Below are 25,014 nucleotides of genomic sequence, written 5' to 3'. Positions count from 1 at the left end.
GCAGCAGGGCGGCCAGAGCTCCTCCGCCTACTCAGCGTCTACCAGTCTTTCTATCTGTTAAATGTTACGTCTGGCCAAGCTCAGTGTGCTATAGATCTCTAACGTAACTTCAAAGTGAAAGTTCACGCCCTTCCCTATAACTATTGGTTTAGAGAACCAAGAATATTTGCATGGTCAAAACGGAGTGAGATGATTGGCTACGTTGCCTTTCCATCACGAAGATAGACTTCATACGATGGATATGGTGTAGTTGCTGTAAGTCATGGTAATGCGCGCAGCAGAAGGAGACAAGCGCTTCGAAAGGAGGACAAATCTAACCAATAAAGGGTTTTAAAGGGGAATCTATCGCTTAGGATTGTGCTATTCACTCTGCGAGATGCGTCTCTCACGGAAACGCTGGACTATTTGCACAATAAGCATCCTGGTGATCTTCTACAAGACGAAAGAAATAACTAGAAGTGAAGAACATCAGGAAGCTCAAGTCACTGGGTATGATACGTTCTTTTGCCATCGATATGGCCAATAGAATAGCTGGAACACGCTTGGGAACACAGGTATTACCATAAGGCGCGCTGCAGAGGTTTTCTACTTCGAGACTTGGTCAATGAATGCATCCTCGTGATAAATTTTCGTTTTTAGGACTTTGTTTAGATGTATATTGGTAGATATGTGCCAGTGTCCTGCAATTGGACACCTCTGCCATTGTCCAGCCCGTAGCAATTGTATTGGGATGGACGCTTAATTCTCCTTTGTTTGATCTGAACCGGTGAGCACAATGTCAAAACGACACATTAGTGCAGATATTCAGTATTTTCTAGTTATTTAATTGGCTCGTATCATATTCACTGTGGCATGTGAGTGGATTCTTCAGAGATTTTACACATTTCTCTCTGAATGCTACAGAGTCGATGAGGCATGCTGACAGACTCTCCTTCAGAGCCTCAGCCACACACATTGGGACAAAATCTCATTATACAGAGAAATATAGTTTTTTAGTTGATAGGATTTCACTTTGTTCAAAATACTGGAATGCAAACAAAATCAATCAAATCGTATGCGTTACAACATTGTGTGTGTGAACCCTCAAGACTCAATCACTAGTTTAAGAATACCATATTTGGGACTCTTGAGTACAGGTGAAGGTTGCCATGTACCTCAACTCCTCCACTGAGTTCAGCGCAGACCAGAGTTTATTTATTTTTAAAATGGACCTCTGACTCTTTCCAGTCACTATGCGTTGATACTTCAAAAATATACATTCTTAAACTCTTACTGTGTACCTAGGTTTGTCCTTTGTTGTTACGTGCCTTTGTTTGCTGAAATCCATACTTTTTAATAAAACATTAATCAAATACAACCACGGACTGTTTCGTCATTGCTGTTCCTCAGAGAGGGCGACGAGGCGTGAATCCGCATGTACCCATTTGAAACTCAACAAGGAAACAGTCGGTGGTTGTGTCTGAGATGAGAAGGGTGTAATTACGGATCGCAATTAGGGGTGTTTTCTGAAATACTGTAGGCGTTACTTGATTTCAAATTGATGCTTGCCATTGGTCCTTGGCCGTTTCTTTTATGTCGGTTCTTGACAACTGTAGCATTGTAGCTAATCATAACCCTTTTCCGAACCTTAACCTCAGCCTCCTAACCAGCCACGTTAATTATCCTAACCTGCCACGTTAATTATTCTAACCTGCCACGTTAATTATACTAACCTGCTATGTCAACAAATCATCTGTGTCGAGAAACCATCAGTCTCATCACACCAGAACTGACCAATGGCAGGTATCAATGGGCGTTTCCTGATATCAGGGAACACCTACAACAAGAAAAACCTGAATTGCGGTCTGTAATTACACCAAATTCCCTGATTTTTGTACCACCATCAAAACACCAAATGATGGATGATAGAGTTCCAGACACTTATAGAATCTATGCCAAGGAGCATTGAAGCTGTTCTGGTGGCCCACACCCTATTTAGACACTAGGTTGATATTTTATTTATTTTGGCAGTTACCTGTAGCAAATCAAAGTTTATTGGTTGCGTACACAGATTTGCAGATGTTATCGCAGGTGTAGCAAAATTCTTGTGTTTCTAGCTCCAACAGTGCAGTAATAATACCTGGCAATACAAAACAATAGGCACATATTCCAAAAAGAAGGATGTCAGAGTTCCGGAACATATATAAAGTACAGCATAAAATGGTGTATGTGTATGTGTGTATGTACACTACCTTTCAAACCCCTTTGGGGTCACTTAGAAATGTCCTTGTTTTTGAAAGGAAAGCTATTTTTTTTGTCCATTTAAAATAACATCAAATTGATCAGAAATACAGTGTAGACATTGTTAATGTTGTAAATTACTATTGTAGCTGGAAACGGCAGATATTTTTTTGAATGGAATATCTACATAGGCGTACAGTGGCCCATTATCAGCAACCATCACTCCTGTGTTCCAATGGCATGTTGTATTAACTAATCCAAGTTTAGCATTTTAAAAGGCTAATTGATCATTAGAAAACCCTTTTGCAATTATGTTAGCACAGCTGAAAACTGTTGTCCTGATTAAAGAAGCAATAAAACTGGCCTTCTTTAGACTAGTTGAGCATCTGGAGCATCAGCATTTGTGGGTTTTGATTACAGGCTCAAAATGGCCAGAAACAAGGAACTTTCTTTTGGAAATTGTCAGTCTATTTTTGTTCTGAGAAATGAAGGCTATTCCATGTGAGAAATTGCCAAGAAACTGAAGATCTCGTACAAGGCTGTGTACTACTCCCTTCACAGAAGAGCGCAAACTGGCTCTAACTGGAATAGAAAGAGGAGTGGGAGGCCCCGGTGTACAACTGAGCAAGAGGACAAGAACATTAGAGTATCTAGTTTGAGGAACAGACAAATCACAAATCCTCAACTTGCAGCTTCATTAAATAATACCCGCAAAACACCAGTCTCAACATCAACAGTGAAGAGGCGACTCCGGGAGGCTGGAATTCTAGGCAGAGGTCCTCTGTCCAGTGTCTTATGTTCTTTTGCCCATCGTAATCTTTTCTTTTTTGGGCCAGTCTGAGATAAGGCTTTTTCTTTGCAACTCTTTCTAGAAGGCCAGCATCCCGGAGTCACCTCTTCACTGTTGACTTTGAGACGGGTGTTTTGCGGGTACTATTTAATGAAGCTGCTCAAACTGAGGACTTGTCCTCTTGCTCAGTTGTGCACTGGGGCCTCCCAGTAACAGTTTGGCTTAGGGAGTAACACAACTCAACGTGCCATTCGAACACAGGAGTGATGGTTGCTGATAATGGGCCTCTACACCTATGTAGATATTCCATAAAAAATCTGCCGTTTCCAGCTACAATAGTCATGTACAACATTAACAATGTCTACACTTTATTTCTGATCAATTTGATGTTATTTTAATGGACAAAAAAAGGTGCCTTTCTTTCAAAAACAAGGACATTTCTAAATGACTCCAAACTTTTGAATGGTGGTATACATACTAACTTTTGAACAGTGCTGGAAGACCCAGCCACGACCCATCTTCAATGCTCTTACTGAGGAAAGGAGGTTGTTGGACAAGATCTCGCGATACATGGCCCCATCCTCCCCTCAATACGGTGCAGTCGTCCTGTCCCCTTTGCAGAAAAGCATCCCCAAAGAATGATGTTTCCGCCTCCGTGCTTCATGGTTGGGATAGTGTTCTTGTGGTTGTACTCATCCTTCTTCCTCCAAACAAAGCGAGTGGAGTTTAGACCAAAAAGCTATATTTTTGTCTCATCAAACCACATGACCTTCTACCGTTCCTCCTCTGGACCATCCAGATGGTCATTGGAAAACTTCAGACGGGCCTGGACATGCGCTGGCTTGAGCAGGGGGACCTTGCGTGCACTGCAGAATTTTAATCCATGACGGCGTAGCGTGTTACTAATGGTTTTCTTTGAGACTGTGGTCCCAGCTCTCTTCAGGTCATTGACCAGGTCCTGCCGTGTAGTTCTGGGCTGATCCCTCACCTTCCTCATGATCATTGATGACCCATGAGGTGAGATCTTGCATGGAGCCCCAGACCGAGGGTGATTGACCGTCATCTTGAACTTCTTCCATTTTCTAATAATTGCGCCAACAGTTGTTGCCTTCTCACCAAGCTGCTTGCCTATTGTCCTGTAGCCCATCCCAGCCTTGTGCAGGTCTACAATTTTATCCCTGATGTCCTTACCCAGCTCTCTGGTCTTGGCCAATGTGGAGAGGTTGGAGTCTGTTTGATTGAGTGTGTGGACAGGTGTCTTTTATACAGGTAACGAGTTCAAACCGGTGCAGTTAATACAGGTAATGAGTGGAGAACAGGGGGCTTCTTAAAGAAAAACTAACAGGTCTGTGAGAGCTGGAATTCTTACTGGTTGGTAGGTGATCAAATACTTATGTCATGCAATAAAATGCAAATTAATTACTTAAAAATGATACAATGTGATTTTCTGATTTTAGGTTTCGTCTCTCACAGTTGAAATGTACCTATGATAAAAAGTACAGACCTCTACATGCTTTGTAAGTAGGAAAACCTGCAAAATCGGCAGTGTATCAAATACTTGTTCTCCCCACTGTAGATGGTGTGTATGGAGAATATATGAATAGAAAAGGTGTGTACAGCAGTAGTTATATAGGATGAACCTTGACTAGAAAACAGTATATAGTATATACTGTACATATAAAGTGGATAAAACAGTATGTAAACATTATTAAAGTGACCCGTGTTCAGTTACTCTATGTACATAGGGCAGCAGTCTCCACTGCAGCCACGTCGGTTTGAATGGGGACATGCTCTCTCTGCGGTCTCCTGTAGTCCACGATCAGCTCCTTCGTTTTGTTGACGTTGATGGAGGGGTTATTTTCATGGCACCACTCCGCCAGGGCTTACACCTCCCTGTAGGCTGTCTTGTTATTGTTGGTAATCAGGCCTAACACTGTTGTGTCTTCAGAAAACTAACTTGATGAATGAGTTGGAGACGTGTTTAGCCACGGGTGAACAGGGAGTACAGGAGGGTGCTAAGCACGCACCTTTGTGGGTCCCCCCGTGTTGAGGATCAGCGTGGCAGAGGTGTTGTTGCCTACCTTCATCGCTTGGGGTCTGCCCATCAGGAAGTCCAGGACCCAGTTCCACAGGGCGGGGCTCAGACCCAGGGCCCTGAGCTTTGTGATGAGCTTTGATGGCACTATGGTGTTGAAGGGTGAGCAATATTAAATGAACATCATTCTTACATAGTTATTTCTCTTGTCCTTGTGGGATAGGGCAGTGCAATAGCGATTGCGTCGTCCGTGGATCTGTTGGGGTGGTATACAAATTGAAGTGGGTCTAGGATATCAGGTAAGGTAGAGGTGATATGGTCCTTAATTAACTAGCCTCTCAAAGCACTTCATGATGACAGAAGTGAGTGCTACGGGGCGATAGTCATTTAGTTCAGTTACCTTAGCTTCCTTGGGTACAGGAACAATGGTGGACATCTTGAAGCAAGTGGGGACAGCAAACTGGCATAGGAAGAGATGGAATATGTCTGTAAACATTCTAGCCAGCTGGTCTGCGCTCTGAGGACGCAACAAAAAGGGCATTTACAGCTGGTCTGCGCTCTGAGGACGCAACAAAAAGGGCATTTACATCTTTACCGGGAACTGAAAATATGTGATTTCTTGTAAACAAAAAATGGGCATTTATTCCCATCAGTTTTAACGCTGAAGGAACTGAAAATATGTGATTTCTTGTATGAACAAGCCTCAATGGGAGTGTTTCCCATTTATTCCCACTCAGTTAAAGTTAACGCTGAAGGGTTCATTTAAGCTTTATAAAAGAGAAGTGAGGTTTAAATTATTGTAATAATTATGTTACAATCACCAGTCAGTAGGTAAGTAAGCCGTCTTGTCCAGAACGGCACACGATCACCAGTCAGTAGGTAGTCAGTCTTGTCCAGAACGGCAGGTCAAGTCAGTAGGTAAGTAAGCCGTCTTGTCCAGAACGGCACACGTCCAGAACGGTCCAGAACACACGATCACCAGTCAGTAGGTAAGTAAGCCGTCTTGTCCAGAACGGCACACGATCACCAGTCAGTAGGTAAGTAAGCCGTCTTGTCCAGAACGGCACACGATCACCAGTCAGTAGGTAAGTAAGCCGTCTTGTCCAGAACGGCACACGATCACCAGTCAGTAGGTAAGTAAGCCGTCTTGTCCAGAACGGCACACGATCACCAGTCAGTAGGTAAGTAAGCCGTCTTGTCCAGAACGGTCAGTAGGTAAGTAAGCCGTCTTGTCCAGAACGGCACACGATCACCAGTCAGTAGGTAAGTAAGCCGTCTTGTCCAGAACGGCACACGATCACCAGTCAGTAGGATGATACTATCAAAGAAAGGACGTGCTTTGTTTCAGTTTTTATACGACTGGACTTAAGACAGGAAGGTTGTCTCTCTCTGTGTCTGTGTGTGTGTGTGTGTGTGTGTGTGTGCCAGTGCCACTGAGCAGTAGACTGTGAGCCTACGCAAGAGACCTGCGGTTCTCCTAAGCAGGAAGTGTCAAACGAAAACAACAACCCGTCTATCAACTGATGTTGTCATATCCGTTCATGAGAGTTAAGACTGTTCAGAATGTAATTAGTATTACAAGGATTTAGAAAAAAATATAGATGATTGTCTCTTGAACCACCACTGCAGTTAGCTTGAAAGGTTACACATTTGAATATCCAAGCTGTTTTTGTTTTAAGCCAAACAATTAGTTTAATCAGGTTGCAACAGCAAATAGGAAGTGACTTCAGTGGTCGTTATGCGTGTGAACATCTAAGTCCCAACAGTAGGGTATTTCCCATTGTGTCCACTTATATCTCTTGAAAATCATAAGTTCACACACAACTGTGCCTCATTGATCCCAGGCAACCCTGGCAGATGCTGTGAGTCAGATGCTGTGAGTCATCTAAAATGTGAGAATGTCTGGGGCTCGAGGCTTTGTTCACTGGGGTAACCATGCATAGACATGTTAGGGTAGGGGAATGGACTGGGACTAGCTCTTTCAGAAAAGTATAGGTATTCTTGTGAATGGTGCTTCACTCTAATCACACGCACATACGTGTTAAAGATATTAGTACACTTGTTTTTGGAAGACTCTGAAAGCTGTCATGACTTCCTCTGTAGAGCACGTCTCTAAATATAAAGGAAGTTACATAAATAACCTTCCCCAAATCAACTGTCCTTGCCAAGAGTAGGTGTAGCCCAAGCAAGGACAATAGACCTTTATGAGAGACTGTACAGTGTGATGGATGAAAAACAATGGCAAATCGACAGTGGGTTCAAGGTGTCTCTTTCAGGAAACAACAGATCTTTCATATTGAGGACAAAATACTGGATGCACATGGAACTCAGGGTGTACTGCTGTACAAATCAAGCCCTCTTTTCTTCGTCCACTATCTCTACAGTACCTTTTTCTGCCATTCATTCCAATGTAATTACCGGTGCAATCACCTCAATGAGAAATCATATCACATTAAAACAAAGAACCTGAACACACGTGTGTGTGTGTGTGTGTGTGTGTGTGTGTGTGTGTGTGTGTGTGTGTGTGTGTGTGTGTGTGTGTGTGTGTGTGTGTGTGTGTGTGTGTGTGTGTGTGTGTGTGTGTGTGTGTGTGTGTGTGTGTGTGTGTGTGTGTGTGTGTGTGTCAAGGATCAAGTACTCATTCATGTGTGGGGACATTGGACAATAAAGCTGTTGTTTTTTTTCTGTTTTTTTTATTTCTGCAACAGTGAACTCGGCACTTCAAGACTTATGGTCAATAGTTCGGAGAAAAGCAGCAGGAGTGGTGTGCCTTCCTTTTTCCAACACTCGGTCGAAGGATGGCGGGTCAATTCGTCACTAGTTCTCATGATAAGGTGAGTCACCACTTGTCCAGTTATTGATATTGGATTAGAAGAGGCTTGAATTGACACAATGGAGGTCTTCTCTACACCACCAGCCCCAAGAGCACACATTGTCTGAGGATTACTAACCTCATCCACCACCATTGTACAACAGCACCCAGCAATATGGGATGCTTCCAAAACGGCACCCTATTCTCTACATAGTGCACTACTTTTTTTTAACCAGAGCCCTATACGCCCCTGGTCAAAAGTAGTGCACTGTATAGGGTGCCATTTGGGATACAGTAGGTAATATATGCCATTTAGCAGACGCTTTTATCCAAAGCGACTTACAGTCATGTGTGCATATATTCTACGTATGGGTGGTCCCGGGGATCGAACCCACTACCCTGGCGTTACAAGCGCCATGCTCTACCAACTGAGCTACAGAAGGTAGGTAACCACTGGAGACTATGAGGAGGATGAATCATTGTCAGGGTCAACATTATCTCAAGCTCATTGCTTTGGTGACACAGTTCAACCACAGTGTCAATACATTCGTAGATCTAATTTGACTGCATTTAATGGCATAAGAATCTATACCGAAGGTCGTTCCTTTTCATTACTCTACACTCTTGTCAATAAGTCTATATGACTTATGTACTACTTCTGAAGAAGTCTGTGTGCTATTTCTATACATTATATAGTTATTATACTCTTACAACACTGTTGTTTTATACAGTAACTTTGGGGAGGTTGTCATTGCAGAGGTTGTCTTCCTTTTTAGCCACCGACTGGGTTCAGTCGTGTCTGACTCGGCCCACCCAGTGGGGAGCCAAGTCCACCCAATCAGATTTGTTTTACTTGTCAGTCGTGTCTGACTCCGCCCACCCAGTGGGGAGCCAAGTCCTCCCAATCAGATTTGTTTTACTTATCAGTGTTCCAAACAGGACATTTTTTGGGGCATTTTTACCTAAACATGCAAACACCGTCAGATAGAATTTATAGCAAACAGTGCACTGGGTTAGTTAGATTTGATGAAATATAACATCAAAGGTGAACTGGGATGACATTCACTCTCACGGGATGTGTTGCCAAAAATAACTAACTGAAAGCCACACCCCCAATAAGCTATGAATATGACTGCATTGAGGCATCTGTCACTGTGTTTCTATAGCTATATGCACCATGCCACAGCTTACTTAATTTGTTCATTTAGCAAACAAGACAGCTCATAATCCAGTGCCTTTATCACAGGCAACACACAGTTATTTTAGCTTTCATTTTCTCTCAGCCTCATGGCAAAATTTGTAGAATAGCATGAGATTGGCTATGAAACTGAAACTTTGCCCGATTGCAAAATGTGTATAATTTAAGGAAGTTAGCTACAGGCCCACCCACCAACTCATTTCTGGCTCCGCCACTGTGTATACGCTTAATTTGCGGTGAGACAACTTTTCTTTTTATTGGGCAAATGTGCCTTCCATGCCTAAGAATAGCAGCCTGCCCCCCTGTCTCCGTGTCTAGGGAATCGTCGACATAGGACTGCAATAGAACACATAGCCCTGTGAGACAGCGAAAAAGAGACAGAAAACGGCAAAACTCTCATTACTGTATGACATAAGAGGCTTTTTGCCCATTTAGCCGAGCCTTTGTTCTGGGACTTATTTCTGTGCTTCTTTTTTTTCCCCCCATGCAGCATATTGTAATTACAAAGCCAATCAAGATATTGCTATTTGACTCGCTGTGAAAAATGTAGGCCATTTTTGCTCATTTATCTTCTTGGTTTTTTTTTTCTGACCCACCTAATGTTTCAAACTTTGCAGCAGGTTGACTGGAACACATTGCACCAGCATTTTAGTGTGCTTTATATACTGTGGTTTCTGTCCTTTCTTCATCATCTTGCTTAGCGTTAGACGTTTTTGAGACACCATACTGTTTGTCGCTGTCATGTTGGATACATGCTTACATCTGTCACAACAGGAGGCCTGTAATGAATCAAAACAGAGCATCCCCCCCCATTAAGACTTCATCATTAACAACCAGAGAACTGTGACATATTTTCGTCAAATATAGAGCAGAGGTGTGTGGCTGTCATCCCCCAACATCAGAAGAACTGAATCAATCACTGTCAACAGACAATGGAACTTTGCAGAGGTTGCAAAAACTGTCTAAACCCTTATCATGTGCTGAAGCCAACTCTTCTATCATTGCCATGTCATGTAGAAGAGCAGCACATACAGTAGACCTATGGGACAAGTCTATCATACAGTAGTCCTATGGGACACGTCTATCATACAGTAGACCTATGGGACATGTCTATCATACAGTAGGCCTATGGGGCAAGTCTATCATACAGTAGGCCTATGGGACAAGTCTATCATACAGTAGACTTATGGGACAAGTCTATCATAGTAGACCTATGGGACACGTCTATCATACAGTAGACCTATGGGACAAGTCTATCATACAGTAGGCCCAAACCTCCACCAAAAAGCCCTTTCAATGGAGAAACCCATTAGGCCGGTTTCCGAGACACAGTGTAAGGTCCTGGGTGTCGTGAGGGTGAAATCAGGCGCAGGAAAGCAGAGTTCAATAAAGTGCTTTTTCTTTAATGCACACATGGAGAACTACGGTCCCCCCACTTACAGGTGCTCAAACCAAATGCCCCACACACGGTGAACTACGGTCACCCACTTACGGGTGCTCAAACCAAATGCCCCACACACGGTGAACTACGGTCCCCCCACTTACGGGTGCTCAAACCAAATGCCCCAGACACGGTGAACTACGGTCCCCCCACTTACGGGTGCTCAAACCAAATGCCCCAGACACAGGGAAACTAAAACAGTCTAGCACTAAATACACAAACATGTACATCTAATGCAAACACCAGGGTTACAATAATCAATCAATAATCAAACCTGCACAAAGAACCAGGCAGGCCGGCTGACCAATAAAGCCTCACTAATTATAACCAACTCAAAACAGGTGTAATCAATAAACACATAAGGAGGGGGAGAAAAGAATCAGTGGCAGCTAGTAGGCCGGCGACGACGACCGCCGAGCGCCACCCGAACGGGAAGAGGAGCCACCTTTGGTCGGAGTTGTGACACACAGAATAACCCTTGTTCTGGACTAAAAAGCCCTTTTAATGGAGGTTCTCCATTGTGAATGCTTTTCAGTCTGGTACTTCTCTTAATTTGTCTCTGGGAAATCAGGCATGGATAAAAGGGGGGACATCTGCCCTCTTTCTTTCTACATGTCCTTGTTCTGTATGTCGTGTTTTGTACCTAGACCTCTGGGTCTTGTTGTTCCTGTCTGCTCTTTTATGTTTAGATAAGAATTGTATACCGGTCTCGTATACCTATACACCACTCTTGTGTGTGTTCAATAAAACATATTTGAAACAGGAAATCAGGTATGAATTAAGAGTTGACTTGCGTCACTACAGTACACTTCTCTTCTGACTAACAATGCAGGAAGGATGTCCTGCGTTTCCTGGATGCTGAGAGGGACGTTTCGGTTGTGAAGAGCAGTTTCAAACCAGGCGACACTATCCACTACGTCCTCGACAGACGCCGGACGCTCAACGTCTCCCACACGCTTCACAGCCTGCTACCGGACGTCTCTCCACTCAAAAACAAGCGCTTCAGAACGTGCGCGGTTGTGGGCAATTCCGGTGTGCTTCTCAACAGCGGATGTGGCAAAGAAATCGACAGCCATGACTTTGTGATACGGTACTGCTGCTGCCTTTTTTTAAAGGATAGTTCACCCAAACACTTTTAAGTTTGTTTTGTTCATATTCTCTATGTCAGCGTTGAGGTTTCAAGCTCCACAAACTGATGATGCATTTTGAATCATATAATAGGATTCCTTTAAGGATACCATGTCTGGTCTATGTTTTACCAAGATTAGGACTTTTTAACACAGACATTCTCTGACACTCTATATTTGATTTATTTATTTTTACCTTCAAGTCTACCTTCAAGTTTACCTAGGCAAGTCAGTTTAAGAACAAACTCTTATTTTCAATGACGGCCTCGGAACAGTGGGTTTAACTGCCTCATTCATTGGCAGAACGACAGATCTGTAACTTGTCAGCTCGGGGATTCGAACTTGCAACCTTTTGGTTACAAGCCCAACACTCTAACTACTAGGCTACTCTGCCGCCTATGAGAGAAGGTTGGATCTTTTTGCCCGGGCAAAAAAACCCATAATGCAGTTTCCCTCCGCTGTCATTAGCCAGTGGTTAACACCTCCAGAATGTATATATGTTCATAGAAAACACTCAAGGTAATGACAGTATTAGCTGTCATTACCTGATGGATAGAAGTCACATATTGGATCAACACTTAAGGAGATTGGCTCTGAGCCAGAAGCTTGGTCAATTTATTCCCCCGTCTGCATTTAATGAGGGGTTCTTGGGTTTATGTGCCCATGCGGGACACATTAAATTAAATCAGAAAAATAGCATCACTCTTCTCTTGTCTCGTGTTTGGTTTTGCCTCCAGCTTAGTGATGCTTACATAAAAAATACTAGATGATACGAATTTAAATTACCCGAGTATTTATAACAGTTGGGTTCATATGTCATATTGCATGACATAACATCGATAAGAAGATTGTTATGTTGTGAATATTAAATAGACAAAGCCAGAAGCACATACTGTCAGTGTGGATCAAATATGCTACTTCTGAATAGTCTGACTCATGATACGATACCACAACCTGTTGTGGGAGAAAAGCACAGTAAAGAGGAAGGAAATACCTTCCACCAATATTTCCAGTGTGCCATCAGCCCAGTTCAGACATAATGATGTCATCCCAAATGGAGCCCTATCCCTGACAGTGCCCTACCAAGCAAAAAAGGCAGTACCGGTAACTGCTCAATTGGTCTAAAATGAGTTAATGTCATTTTTGCGACATTAAATACATGCTTAATCAGGTGGACAAGAATCCTGCCTCTATTGTGTTTTGGATAAAATGGGGGTCATGTTAGCAGTAACTGTATAAAGTTACTGTGAATCAAAGATAAATAAAAGCATTTTTTTTCTCCACATTCCACATTCTGAGCAGTTACTGTCTTTTTGCTTGGTAGGGTAGTAACAGTAGTGCACTACTTTCTACAGGGTGTACACAAGGTTTTGTTTCAGCCCAGCACTAACACACCTGATATAAATAATAATAATATAAATAAATAATACAAGTAAGGTTAGCGTGTAAGTGCAGGGCTGGGACAAAAACTAGCATTAACACTTAGCTTCTCCAGTACCCAGGAGTGAAGACTGAAGTTTGACCGCCCTTACAAAGAACAACATTTATTCTCCCTCTCTTTAAGCTTATTGGTATTGTGAAAGAGCCACGTTGTTCGAGGCTGTACCCTTTCTCAAATGACTCGTTGTTGATTTAGCTGCAACCTGCCACCGCTGTCCGAGTTCGTCGAGGACGTTGGGCTGCGGTCCGACTTCACCACCATGAACCCCTCTGTCATCCAGAGGGCGTATGGCGGCCTGAAGAATGCCACGGACACGGAGAGGTTCGTCCAGCGCCTGCGGGGGCTCAACGACAGCGTTCTGTGGATCCCGGCCTTCATGGTGAAGGGAGGAGAGAGGCACGTGGAGAGTGTCAACGAGCTAATCGTCAAGAGGAAGCTGAGGGTGAGGACAGCCTACCCGTCACTGAGGCTCATCCACGTGGTGAGAGGGTGAGTTGAGTTTTGCCACACGTGTACTACACTACCGGTCAAAAGTTTTAGAACACCTACTCATTCAAGGGTTTTTCTTTATTTTTACTATTTTCTACATTGTAGATTAATAGTGAAGACATCAAAACTATGAAATAACACACATGGAATCATGTAGTAACCAAAAAACCTTTAGGTTTTCTAAAACATTTGACCGGTAGTGTATATGCATGCACACATTGACACACATTCTCACATACGGTATACACTACAGTATGTTCACACACACACACATACCCAAACACACAGTCAGGCAGCTGTTTATAAAGAATTGTGGGCCATTAAATGCTTGCCTATTATACATTTGGTTGCATCTTACAGCTCAGTATAAAGTAAGCCATGCACACCCTATTCCCTGGTCAAAAGTAGTGCACTATGTAAGGAATAGGGGACCAGCCCTGGTCTAAAGTAGTGCACTATGTAAGGAATAGGGGACCAGCCCTGGTCTAAAGTAGTGCACTATGTAAGGAATAGGGGACCAGCCCTGGTCTAAAGTAGTGCACTATGTAAAGAATAGGGGACCAGCCCTAGGTCTAAAGTAGTGCACTATGTAAGGAATAGGGGACCAGCCCCGGTCTAAAGTAGTGCACTATGTAAGGAATAGGGGACCAGCCCCGGTCTAAAGTAGTGCACTATGTAAGGAATAGGGGACCAGCCCTGGTCTAAAGTAGTGCACTATGTAAGGAATAGAGGACCAGCCCTGGTCTAAAGTAGTGCACTATGTAGGGAATAAGGGACTATATGGGTAGAACCCTAGAGGTCTGAGATCTGAGGTCTGGAGGATTAATGTATTCTATCAATGTGTCATTAATTGCAAATTATGTTTGGAGAGAACCATTTGAAATTGTTGCCTGATCCCAGGTCTGTTTGTGCTGTATTACAAAAACACCTATGGTCACTGTCACACATGTTGTCATGACAGTTGGCAAGATGGCACAAACAGATTGTAGACCAGACTAGACTGAAGTACTGCCTCTCTAAACCTTTAACATTACACCTAGAGAAAGACCAGTGATGTCATTCTCTGTTTGTTTTTATCTCATTGGAACCCACATTTTTCCAAAGGGAAATATGAATGAATTTCAATCTGGTGTCCAAATCCCCATGAATCTGGTGTTCAAATCCCCATCAATCTGGTGTCCTAAACCCTAGAAACTGGTGTCCTAAACCCCGTGAATCTGGCCGTACTGCCTAGAAAGGGAGGCTACGTCCCAAATGTCACCTTATTCCCTATATAGTGCACTACTTTTGACCAGAGGCCATTGGGGTGACTACATAGCAACTGCCCACCAATGCTGACATCCAGCATCAAAGGGGGCGTGGAGATAGGAGGAGCTACCTGGGGTGACCTCTAAAGGGGGTGTAGAGCTAGGAGGAGCTACCTGGGGTGACCTCTAAAGGGGGTGTAGAGCTAGGAGGAGCTACCTGGGGTGACCTCTAAAGGGGGCGTGGAGCTAGGAGCTAGCTACCTGGGGTGACCTCTAAAGGTGGCATGGAGCTAGGAGCTAGCTACCTGGGGTGACCTCTAAAGGGGGCATGGAGCTAGCTACCTGGGGTGACTTCTAAAGGAAGCATGGAGCTAGGAGCTAGGAGCTAGCTACCTGGGGTGACCTCTAAAGGGGGCATGGAGCTAGGAGCTAGCTACATGGGGTGACCTCTAAAGGGGGCATGGAGCTAGGAGCTAGCTACCTGGGGTGACCTCTAAAGGGGGCATGGAGCTAGCTACCTGCGGTGCGTCGTGTTAGTGTGTGCCGCTTCACGCAGCATGGTATAGTGATCGGCGGGTTGCCTGGTTACATCTCCCCACGCCACAATCAGCATGCCATTCCACATGCCTTCTCGGCAAGCTACATTTCATCTGTGCTCATGTCTTCATACGCAGATAGATTGCTAGGTATAAGACAATGTCAAATAGGATTGGCTTCAATTCAATTCCAATTTAGAACTCTGCGAGCCGTGGAGGAAAGGATAGAGGCAGTGAAAGAAGTGATGAGAAAAACGTATTTGAAAGGAGAAAGTGTGTGGGACCTTATTATGGAGAAACGTCTTTGAAAGGAGAAAGTATGTGAGACCTTATTATGGAAAAACGTCTTTGAAAGGAGAAAGTGTGTGAGACCTTATTTTGAAACATTGTTATTATCATGAACATACAGCTTAGGAGCTCGAGCTTCTCCGTAGGAGTTAAAGAGAGGGTCATTGTGACGCTTGTCATTTCCCCCCGGGACAAATTCACAGCAATGTATTAATTGTCCAATTGACTGGCTGATTAGTTAATTGTTTCGTGGGTTGATCGTTAGCTGTGCAGAGTTCCCCCAGGGGCACGGGTTGTGACTGTCTGATTTTATGGGCACATTCGATGTCCTTGTGAGTTGCCATAGCAGCCAAGCACTGTGTTCTTTCTGTTCTGTCTATCTGCTGCCCTGCCTCGCTGCTAAATATAGTTTGGTTGAAGGAGGGACATGGCTAACAGGTCCATGGGACAGACCAATCTAGGTAGTCTTCATTTGAAGGCCCAAACTGTCGTAGGTACAGCCATTTTTGATTGTTTAAATTAATGATATATATACTATGTGTATATACACTGAGTGATTTCTAGAAGAATATTACTTATGGATTTTTATAGTTCAATTGTGTCTATCATGAAACAAAACAATAAGGTTATTTTTCTCAATTGTCTATGTAAACAAATAATGTGTATAGCTTCAAAATGTGTTTTAAACTATCATGTTGACCTCATGGACTGTCAGTTACATTTCTCAAGCCACATCTCCCGGCTTTATAGCAAACCAAGTCTATAGCAGACTGCCATTGACTGAAAAATAAAGATTGTGGCTTAAAATAAAACAAATATATATGTTTATAATTACCATTATCGGTGATAATTTTGGTGGGATCAAGTGTTAGCCACTCAGATAGCACACAAACCTCAACGTAGGTACGACGTGTACAGGAGACATCAGGAAAATGTTGTTTTGACATCTTTTTAACATTGGCAAGAGTATTGACGATGTATTTCAAATGTCTACGTTCTAAAATCTATTATAATATCTCTGTGATGTCTTTCCAATGTGCAAACGCTCTCCACATTATGTATGTCAGCTGAGCCAGACGTGTACATGTTTACTGGGCACTGACACACTGCAAATAATATTGTTATCCTGTGGTCCTTCTGTAGCTCAGTTGGTAGAGCATGGCGCTTGTAACGCCAGGGTAGTGGGTTCGATCCCCGGGACCACCCATACGTAGAAAATATGCACACATGACTGTAAGTCGCTTTGGATAAAAGCGTCTGCTAAATGGCATATATTATTATTATATTATTACTTCAGGCTCAATATTCAGTTAACTGGACAGTGCATTGTGTTATTGTAAAAATATCAAATGCAGAGGCAAATAATAATCTAGGTAAGTCGGTTCATTTGGTCTATAGTAATAAGGACTTGGATTTGTTTCCCCAGCATGAGAACGTGCTATTTTATTTCATCCAATCCAAATGATCATTCTCCTCGACACACACATCTGTCTTGGGAATTGAAAACTGTCGGTTGTTCTTTAATTCATCAGTCGTTGGGAGTCTCTCCCCCAAAATGTCCCTTTTCTGTTTCGAATCCATTGATGTGTTGAAGCCTCCGAGGATGCAGCCCATAAGCCTTCGGCGGGAATATAACTTGGAGTACGGAGGAGCTGTCATTCCATTCAATTAGTAGTCTGAGCTGTTATTCTATCACAAAACAACATTGCCGCCAGCATTATTTAGGCTACTACAGAGAATTGGGGCCATTTTGAGTGTTTTAGGGAATACGTACCTGACACTCTGCTGTTGTATTGTGGATTACTAGAGATAATAGCAGTGAGATGTTTGTAGCCATCTATATCAGTGATGGAATCATGTTTACTGTAAGTCTGAGCGAGGCTTTGGTAAAACAATTTGTTCTTGTTTTCCAGGTACTGGCTGACTAACAAGATCAATATCAAACGGCCCAGCACCGGATTGTTGATGTACACTTTGGCCACGCGCTTCTGCGACGAGATTCACTTGTATGGATTCTGGCCCTTTCCGCGGGACGCAAATGGAAATATGGTGAAGTACCATTACTACGACATGCTCAAGTATCGATACTTCTCCAACGCAAGCCCTCACAGGATGCCACTTGAGTTCAAAACGCTGAAAATGCTGCACAGCAAAGGAGCTCTGAAGTTGACGACTTCGAAGTGCGAATCTTAAAGTGCTCTTCCTCGACAAGAGTGCCAGTTTGTGACATACACTGACACTTTGTTTGCGTTGCTAGAAAGCACTCAAGGCTGTAAGACTGCTGAGTTGATTATGAATAATTGCAAAAGTAGTAAGTAAAAGTGAGCGTGCCTTATTTTAAACTGACAATGTAAAGGTACAAAACAAAGAATGTAATTGAAAAATGATTAGTCTATCTAAATGTCAGGTTTGGCATTGTAAGCATCATGGCTGAGAAATCAGGAAATCAATCCTTTGGATGGAGCATCAGAGACAACCAGATTGATTACAATACCACGGATTACTACATTGGTCATTAGAGTAGTTGTCTAGTAGACAAAGCACAAAGACCACTAAAAGCAGCAGTGGACGCGGTGTGTTAGCGATCACCTGCTGGGTGTCGACCAATGGTGGCGATTCAACATGCGGAATCGTCAGAAAATTACAGTCCAAGGGGATATTCTGGTCAGAGGCAATAGGACGGCCCCCAGCAAACATTAACCCCATTGGCCCCATGTGGGTATTCGATGGGCAAGCCCACGTCTGCCCGAAACGGGCTAGCCCACAACAAGTCCACATCAGCTCAACACAGGCCAGCCCAGCGCAGGGCTTTCCCACACCAGCCCAACGCAGGACTAGCCCATACCAGTCCACCTGATCTTGGACACTGCCAATGAGGAAGTTTTTAAAATAAAAACTTAAATGAGTGACATGAGAAACTTGTGTTTCTGATGTAATGTAGCAAGGTCCCTAAATACCTTTTTAAGGCTTGAAAATTATCAAATGTATGCATTGAGTTGAATTGTAATAAATATTTAAATTATAGAATAAACTGATAAATTGGCATAGGACCAATACCATGAGCTCATAATGGGCAGCTGATCCAAAGGGAATGCTTATTTCAGGCTAAGTGAGGGTTGCCTTCACCAGATATGGTCTGCCCGTAATGGGCCACACTGGGCCAATGCCTTGTATGGGGCCAACATTTTTGCCCACATCAGGCCAATGTGGGCATGTTCGCTGGTTTCAACCGTTTTCGTCGTCATGGTGTGTTTTGTCAGTAGGAAAAAGCAGAGAATACAGGTTATGCTCAGTAAATTAGATTTTGGGATATTTAACATTTTTTTTTAAAGAATGTGTCCAGGGAAGTTGATTCCAAAGATCCCATGCCAATTTATTTGCCCTCACTACAAAACAAGGTTATGTTCTTCACAGCTGAACTTTCTAGGAATTAGATGCCTCAGGGCAAAATTATTTTTATATTGGTCTAGATGTCAGATTAATTTATACATTTTAAATATGTATGCTGTTTCTAAGTGATTCATCTCATGTTATCTGAACACACCTTTTGTAAACTTGCATGTTAAAGGGAAATGGAAACGTACCTCGAGTTAGGCCTTTTTAGACAATTGTTATTCATTTGAATGCATTATTGGACTGTATACAACAGGTGGGTCTAATCCTGAATGCTGATTGATTGAAACCGCATTCCAGTCGGTGTCTTTTCCACAAATTATCACCGGCTAAATCTATGACGTTAAAATGCCTATTTATTCTGTTCCATCTGACTGCGCAATCCACTGTCTCATCAGCCCAGCCAGGCAATTTATAACCTTGATCTCCACTATAAAAAGCATCTAGACATTGTCTCACATTTCTTGTAGACTAACATTTCATTTTCAACAAAGGCAATTTGTATAAACCTCGCTGTCTGTCTCTTCGACATTTGCAACATTGTTTCAGTATTCAAATTCGATCTCCAGCTGTCCAAAAGTAATGAACGTGTCGGGAGTCGGTTCAAGACAGACAGCCAGCGTTTCTCAGCCAGTCGATATCTTGAATCAGCTGGCATAATTTTCATGGATTTATATACAAAGAAATGTAAATTGAAAAAAGGTCAAACGAAAGGAAGTGCAGCTAGTTTGCAGTCTTTCCAGCTTCTGTTTGAAGTGATTGTGTTAGCTGTGTTGTTGGCTAGCTCCTCTGAACAACAGTGTCCTGACAAGTGAGCACATTTTCTATCCCAGGCAAAATCGCACCTCATTTGCTCATTGTTATGGATGTATCCAAATAATTGTCACTAGAAAACACTTAAACAAATGCAAATGAAGCTACTTTGTTGTTATTCTGGCTGCACTTTTTAACGTGACTGTATGTTAGCCGTAGTTGGCTAGCTAGCAAGCAAGGGATAAGAACATTACCAGCCAGTATGGCAATGGAACATTTAGAACGATTGTCCATAGATGGAGAACAAAAGACTGAACGACTGGGTCGCGTCTCTGGCAACCGATAGAACGAACAACCAGCCGGCCTGGGTAGCAACCCCTAGATTTGTGTCGGGGCTATATCTTGTAAATGGATGAAATCAATCAAAATGATGTTTTTAATGAAAATATGTTAAATCATTATTTAAATATGTTGGTAACCCGTTGTATAAAAGTGATAATGCCCTCGAAACCGGTGTTTGGAGGATATATTGAAGAAGTCTCGGGCAGCACCCGTGCCAATATATCCTCCAAACACAGGCTTCTCTGACATAATCACGTAAGCAAAGTATTGCACCTTGCGGTGTGGTGGATTGTGAGGTTACAAAGCGGTGGCTGAGCCTCTACAGAGGACCCCCGGGGGAGTATAAATAGCCACTGACTGCTTCATCTGATCCAGTTCATTAAACGTTACCATTCCCCTTTAAACAGCTGAATGTAAACACAGCCTAATACCATTGGAATTAATTGGTCTATGTAGCCACTGCAAATCTAAAAATGTATAAGAAAAAAAGCTGACAGGAAAGATGTGGAGGTATAGAATTTTATGTAAGCCTATGAATTATTCATTAGCAATCAGATCTTTCTGTGATTGTTCTTATTAACAGGATTCAACATCCGTCTGTTTCACTGTTGAATCTCTTTCATATCTCACAGAAGTACCTCTTAGATATTTTATATATTTGAACTGCTGCATGCTCATGCTATCCTGTAGTAACTTCAACTTCCTATATTTACATAATGTCAAGACAACTGCCCTTTTCCAGTTTCTTTAATAGGCTTGAATGTAAATGCATTTATCTCACAATATGGATGATGTCATGCAACTGCTAACGAATGTTCAAAAAGATCTGCCTCGAGGAGACATTGTATGCTCAAGGAATTCTTAATTACATTTTCTTTACATACCAATGTAATTTTTATTTTTTTTTTAAAAAAAAAAAAAATTACTCTCAGTATTAAGAAAGTCCAGTTGCTTACAGCTAAAAGATTGTATGTATCTAAGGAAAAAAAGTCTGGGACTGTGTTCATAAATCTTCCCACAGAAGTCGTGCTAGTCTGGGACCATGTCCTCTCTGTCCATGTAATGTTATTCTGATCTAAAAGGAAAAACTGATCCTAGATCAGCACTCCTACTCTGAGCTGCTTTATGAATAGAGGCCCTGGACACCAGTGGAGACTGGAGCCCATCCTCCTAACTTCTCCTTCCACCAGCCTCCACTGTAAGACACCAACTTCTGGTATATGGTGGCATAAATGATGTAAAATGTCCAAAAACGTTGCTTTGTAATGAATAATACTGATGTAATTGGGTATGTGGCAGGTCATTTGTAAATGAACCACTGTCAATGACAATGACCTAGATATATTATGGAAATGTACATACATGGTAACATTGAATAAGGAAAACAATGAATGTTAATTAATATATGGTAGGCTAACCATTATAACGAGACATAAGGTTGAATAACTTTCTTCAATACTGCCACAAGCCTTTGAAATGACTGAAATTGTTATGCCTCGTTTGCTTTGTTACACCATGTGTCTGTTTTTGACTGTTCATAACTCTGTAATTTATACAATTCTTGTTTGATGTTTAATATGTAACACCTGTAGTTTGAGTCAATCCGATCAGGTGCTGAATGTCGTGGTAGATTTTCATCCTTTTTGGTCAAATTTGATACCATTTTGTTGTACAGCTTCTTTTTTATGTCAGTTTTCTATGTTTGTGAAAATGCGTTTTAGAAAAGTTAATAAACTTGTAAATTGAAGTAATCATTTGATAGTTGTTCAATGTTGTTTAGCCTACCCTTGTTGGTGGTCCACTCTTTGATGGTAAGAACATTATAGAGTATATAATTGACTCATTAAGATAAATGAATATTTCACATACTCAGGAGGAAGAAGTAGGTACATGCACAGTGACCAGGTGCGATGTCCTTGAAGGCGCAGACTTAGTGATTTGGAGGCCCCAGGTAGAGGCCAGTATTTTTAATGGGTTATATAGTAAAGATGTCATTTAACTTGACAAATTAATTACCTTTTAATGTGCCATGAACACGACCAATCATGATGTTTTTATCTGATTGTCAAACAAATCACTTAAAAAGGTAGGTTACCTTCGCATATTCATCCAAAAATAATTGCAGCATCTGAACAGTGCGCTGTGCACCTGCCAACTTTCCTTAAATTTATAAGTAGCTGAAACTATCTCACCAGAGAAAGCATCTGAGCGAGCAAAACAGCTCCCCTCTGTCTTACTATATTTTGTTAAATATTTTATTTAACTAGGCAAGTCACTTAAGAACAAATTCTTATTTTCAATGACGGCCTAGGAACAATGGGTTAACTGCCTGTTCAGGGGCAGAACGACAGATTTGTACCTTGTCAGCTCAGGGGTTTGAACTTGTAACCTTCCGGTTACTAGGCTACCCTGCCGCCCCTGTAAGTAAGTGCCAACGTCGCGGACCCTTAGGCTCTATGGGAATACAATACTGTTTTTAATACTGCCAACGTCGTGGAGACAGAGGACATGTATATGTAGATAATGTATCTGATGCTGTCTGGCCAAAAAGAGTATGACATGCCATACTCTTTTTGGCCAGACAGCATCAGGCACATGGGCAACACATACATGTCCTCTGTCTCCACGACGTTGGCAGTATTAAAAACAGTATTGTATTCCCATAGAGCCTAAGGGTCCGGGCTGGGTTTCTACTAAGCTAGCCTCGTCGAGAACCAGGCTTCCCTAATAGTGAGGCTATATACAGGCTATAACAGTAGTGAGGCTATATACAGGCTATAACAGTAGTGAGGCTATATACAGGCTATAACAGTAGTGAGGCTATATACAGGCTATAACAGTAGTGAGGCTATATACAGGCTATAACAGTAGTGAGGCTATAACACAGGCTATAACAGTATTGAGGCTATAACAGGCTATAACAGTAGTGAGGCTATATACAGGCTATAACAGTAGTGAGGCTATAACAGTAGTGAGGCTATAACAGTAGTGAGGCTATATACGTATAACAGAGTGCTATATACAGGCTATAACAGTCGTGAGGCTATATACAGGCTATAACAGTATTGAGGCTATATACAGACTATAACAGTAGTGAGGCTATATAAATCAAATCAAATTTATTTATATAGCCCTTCGTACATCAGCTGATATCTCAAAGTGCTGTACAGAAACCCAGCCTAAAACCCCAAACAGCAAGCAATGCAGGCGTAGAAACACGGTGGCTAGGAGAAACTCCTTAGAAAGGCCAAAACTAGGAAGAAACCTAGAGAGGAACCAGGCTATGAGGGGTGGTCAGTCCTCTAACAGGCTGAGGCTATATACAGGCTATAACAGTGGAGATTATAACAGAACATGGCCAAGATGTTCAAATGTTCATAAATGACCAGCATGGTTGAATAATAATAAACAGTCGGCAGAACAGTTGAAACTGGAGCAGCAGCACAAATCAAATTTATTTATATAGCAGCATCAGCTGAGTCATCAAAGTGTCAGGTAGTCCTGGGGCATGGTCCTAGGGAAAGGTCCTCCGAGAAAGGCCAAAAGAAAGAAGAAACCTAGAGAGGAACATATGTGGGGTGGTCAGTCCTCTTCTGGCTGTGCCGGGTGGAGATTATAACAGAACATGGCCAAGATGTTCAAATGTTCATAAATGACCAGCATGGTCGAATAATAGTAAGGCAGAACAGTTGAAACTGGAGCAGCAGCATGGCCAGGTGGACTGGGGACAGCAAGGAGTCGTCATGTCAGGTAGTCCTGGGGCATGGTCCTAGGGCTCAGGTCCTCCGAGAGAGAGAAAGAGAGAAGGAGAGAATTAGAGAATGCACACTTAGATTCACACAGGACACTGAATAGGACAGGAGAGGTACTCCAGATATAACAAACTGACCCTAGCCCCCCGACACATAAACTACTGCAGCATAAATACTGGAGGCTGAGACAGGAGGGGTCAGGAGACACTGTGGCCCCATCTGAGGACACCCCCGGACAGGGCCAAACAGGAAGGATATAACCCCACCCACTTTGCCAAAGCACAGCCCTCACACCAAAGATCTCCGCCACGGCACAACCCAAGGGGGAGGCGCCAACCCAGAGAGGATGACCACAACAGTGAATCAACCCACTCAGGTGACGCACCCCCTCCAGGGACGGCATGAGAGAGCCCCAGTAAGCCAGTGACTCAGCCCCAGTAATAGGGTTAGAGGCAGAGAATCCCAGTGGAAAGAGGGGAACCGGCCAGGCAGAGACAGCAAGGGCGGTTCGTTGCTCCAGAAATCTTTCCGTTCACCTTCCCACTCCTGGGCCAGACTACACTCAATCATATGACCCACTGAAGAGATGAGTCTTCAGTAAAGACTTAAAGGTTGAGACCGAGTTTGCGTCTTTGACATGGGTATGCAGACCTTTCCATAAAATGGAGCTCTATAGGAGAAAGCCCTGCCTCCAGCTGTTTGCTTAGAAATTCTAGGGACAATTAGGAGGCCTGCGTCTTGTGACCGTAGCGTACGTGTAGGTATGTACGGCAGGACCAAATCAGAGAGATAGGTAGGAGCAAGCCCATGTAATGCTTTGTAGGTTAGCAGTAAAACCTTGAAATCAGCCCTTGCTTTGACAGGAAGCCAGTGTAGAGAGGCTAGCACTGGAATAATATGATCAAATTTTTTGGTTCTAGTCAGGATTCTCGCAGCCGTATTTAGCACTAACTGAAGTTTATTTGGTGCTTTATCCGGGTAGCCGGAAAGTAGAGCATTGCAGTAGTCTAACCTAGAAGTGACAAAAGCATGGATTAATTTTTCTGCATCATTTTTGGACAGAAAGTTTCTGATTTTTGCAATGTTACGTAGATGGAAAAAAGCTGTCCTTGAAATGGTCTTGATATGTTCTTCAAAAGAGAGATCAGGG

At 42.7% G+C, this 25,014-nt stretch overlaps 1 protein-coding gene across 1 annotated transcript; it reads left to right on the top strand.

Annotated features, from left to right (window-relative positions):
• The first annotated feature begins 259 nt into the window (after positions 1–259).
• st8sia4 (ST8 alpha-N-acetyl-neuraminide alpha-2,8-sialyltransferase 4) lies at positions 260–21,863 on the top strand. Its single transcript, XM_046290580.1, has 5 exons — positions 260–489; positions 7,754–7,879; positions 11,329–11,586; positions 13,260–13,553; positions 17,538–21,863. Exons 1-5 carry the CDS (start codon positions 377–379, stop codon positions 17,815–17,817), a joined length of 1,071 nt encoding a protein of 356 aa, XP_046146536.1. The 5' UTR covers positions 260–376; the 3' UTR covers positions 17,818–21,863.
• The last annotated feature ends 3,151 nt before the right edge of the window (positions 21,864–25,014 follow it).

This window comes from Oncorhynchus gorbuscha, linkage group LG11, assembly GCF_021184085.1.
Source record: "Oncorhynchus gorbuscha isolate QuinsamMale2020 ecotype Even-year linkage group LG11, OgorEven_v1.0, whole genome shotgun sequence".
Classification (NCBI taxonomy): Eukaryota; Metazoa; Chordata; class Actinopteri; order Salmoniformes; family Salmonidae; genus Oncorhynchus; species Oncorhynchus gorbuscha.
Note: the sequence above shows the minus strand (reverse complement) of the source record. Positions and strands in the feature narration are given on the sequence as shown.

What these genes read in the sequence shown, in the direction of transcription:
- st8sia4 (XM_046290580.1), top strand. Translation starts at nt 377, where the DNA reads ATGCGTCTCTCACGGAAACGCTGGACTATTTGCACAATAAGCATCCTG. An exon ending in CAGGAAGCTCAAGTCACTGG is followed by an intron (nt 490 to 7,753) that starts GTATGATACGTT and finishes TTTCTGCAACAG; the next exon opens with TGAACTCGGCACTTCAAGAC. An exon ending in TCACTAGTTCTCATGATAAG is followed by an intron (nt 7,880 to 11,328) that starts GTGAGTCACCAC and finishes CTAACAATGCAG; the next exon opens with GAAGGATGTCCTGCGTTTCC.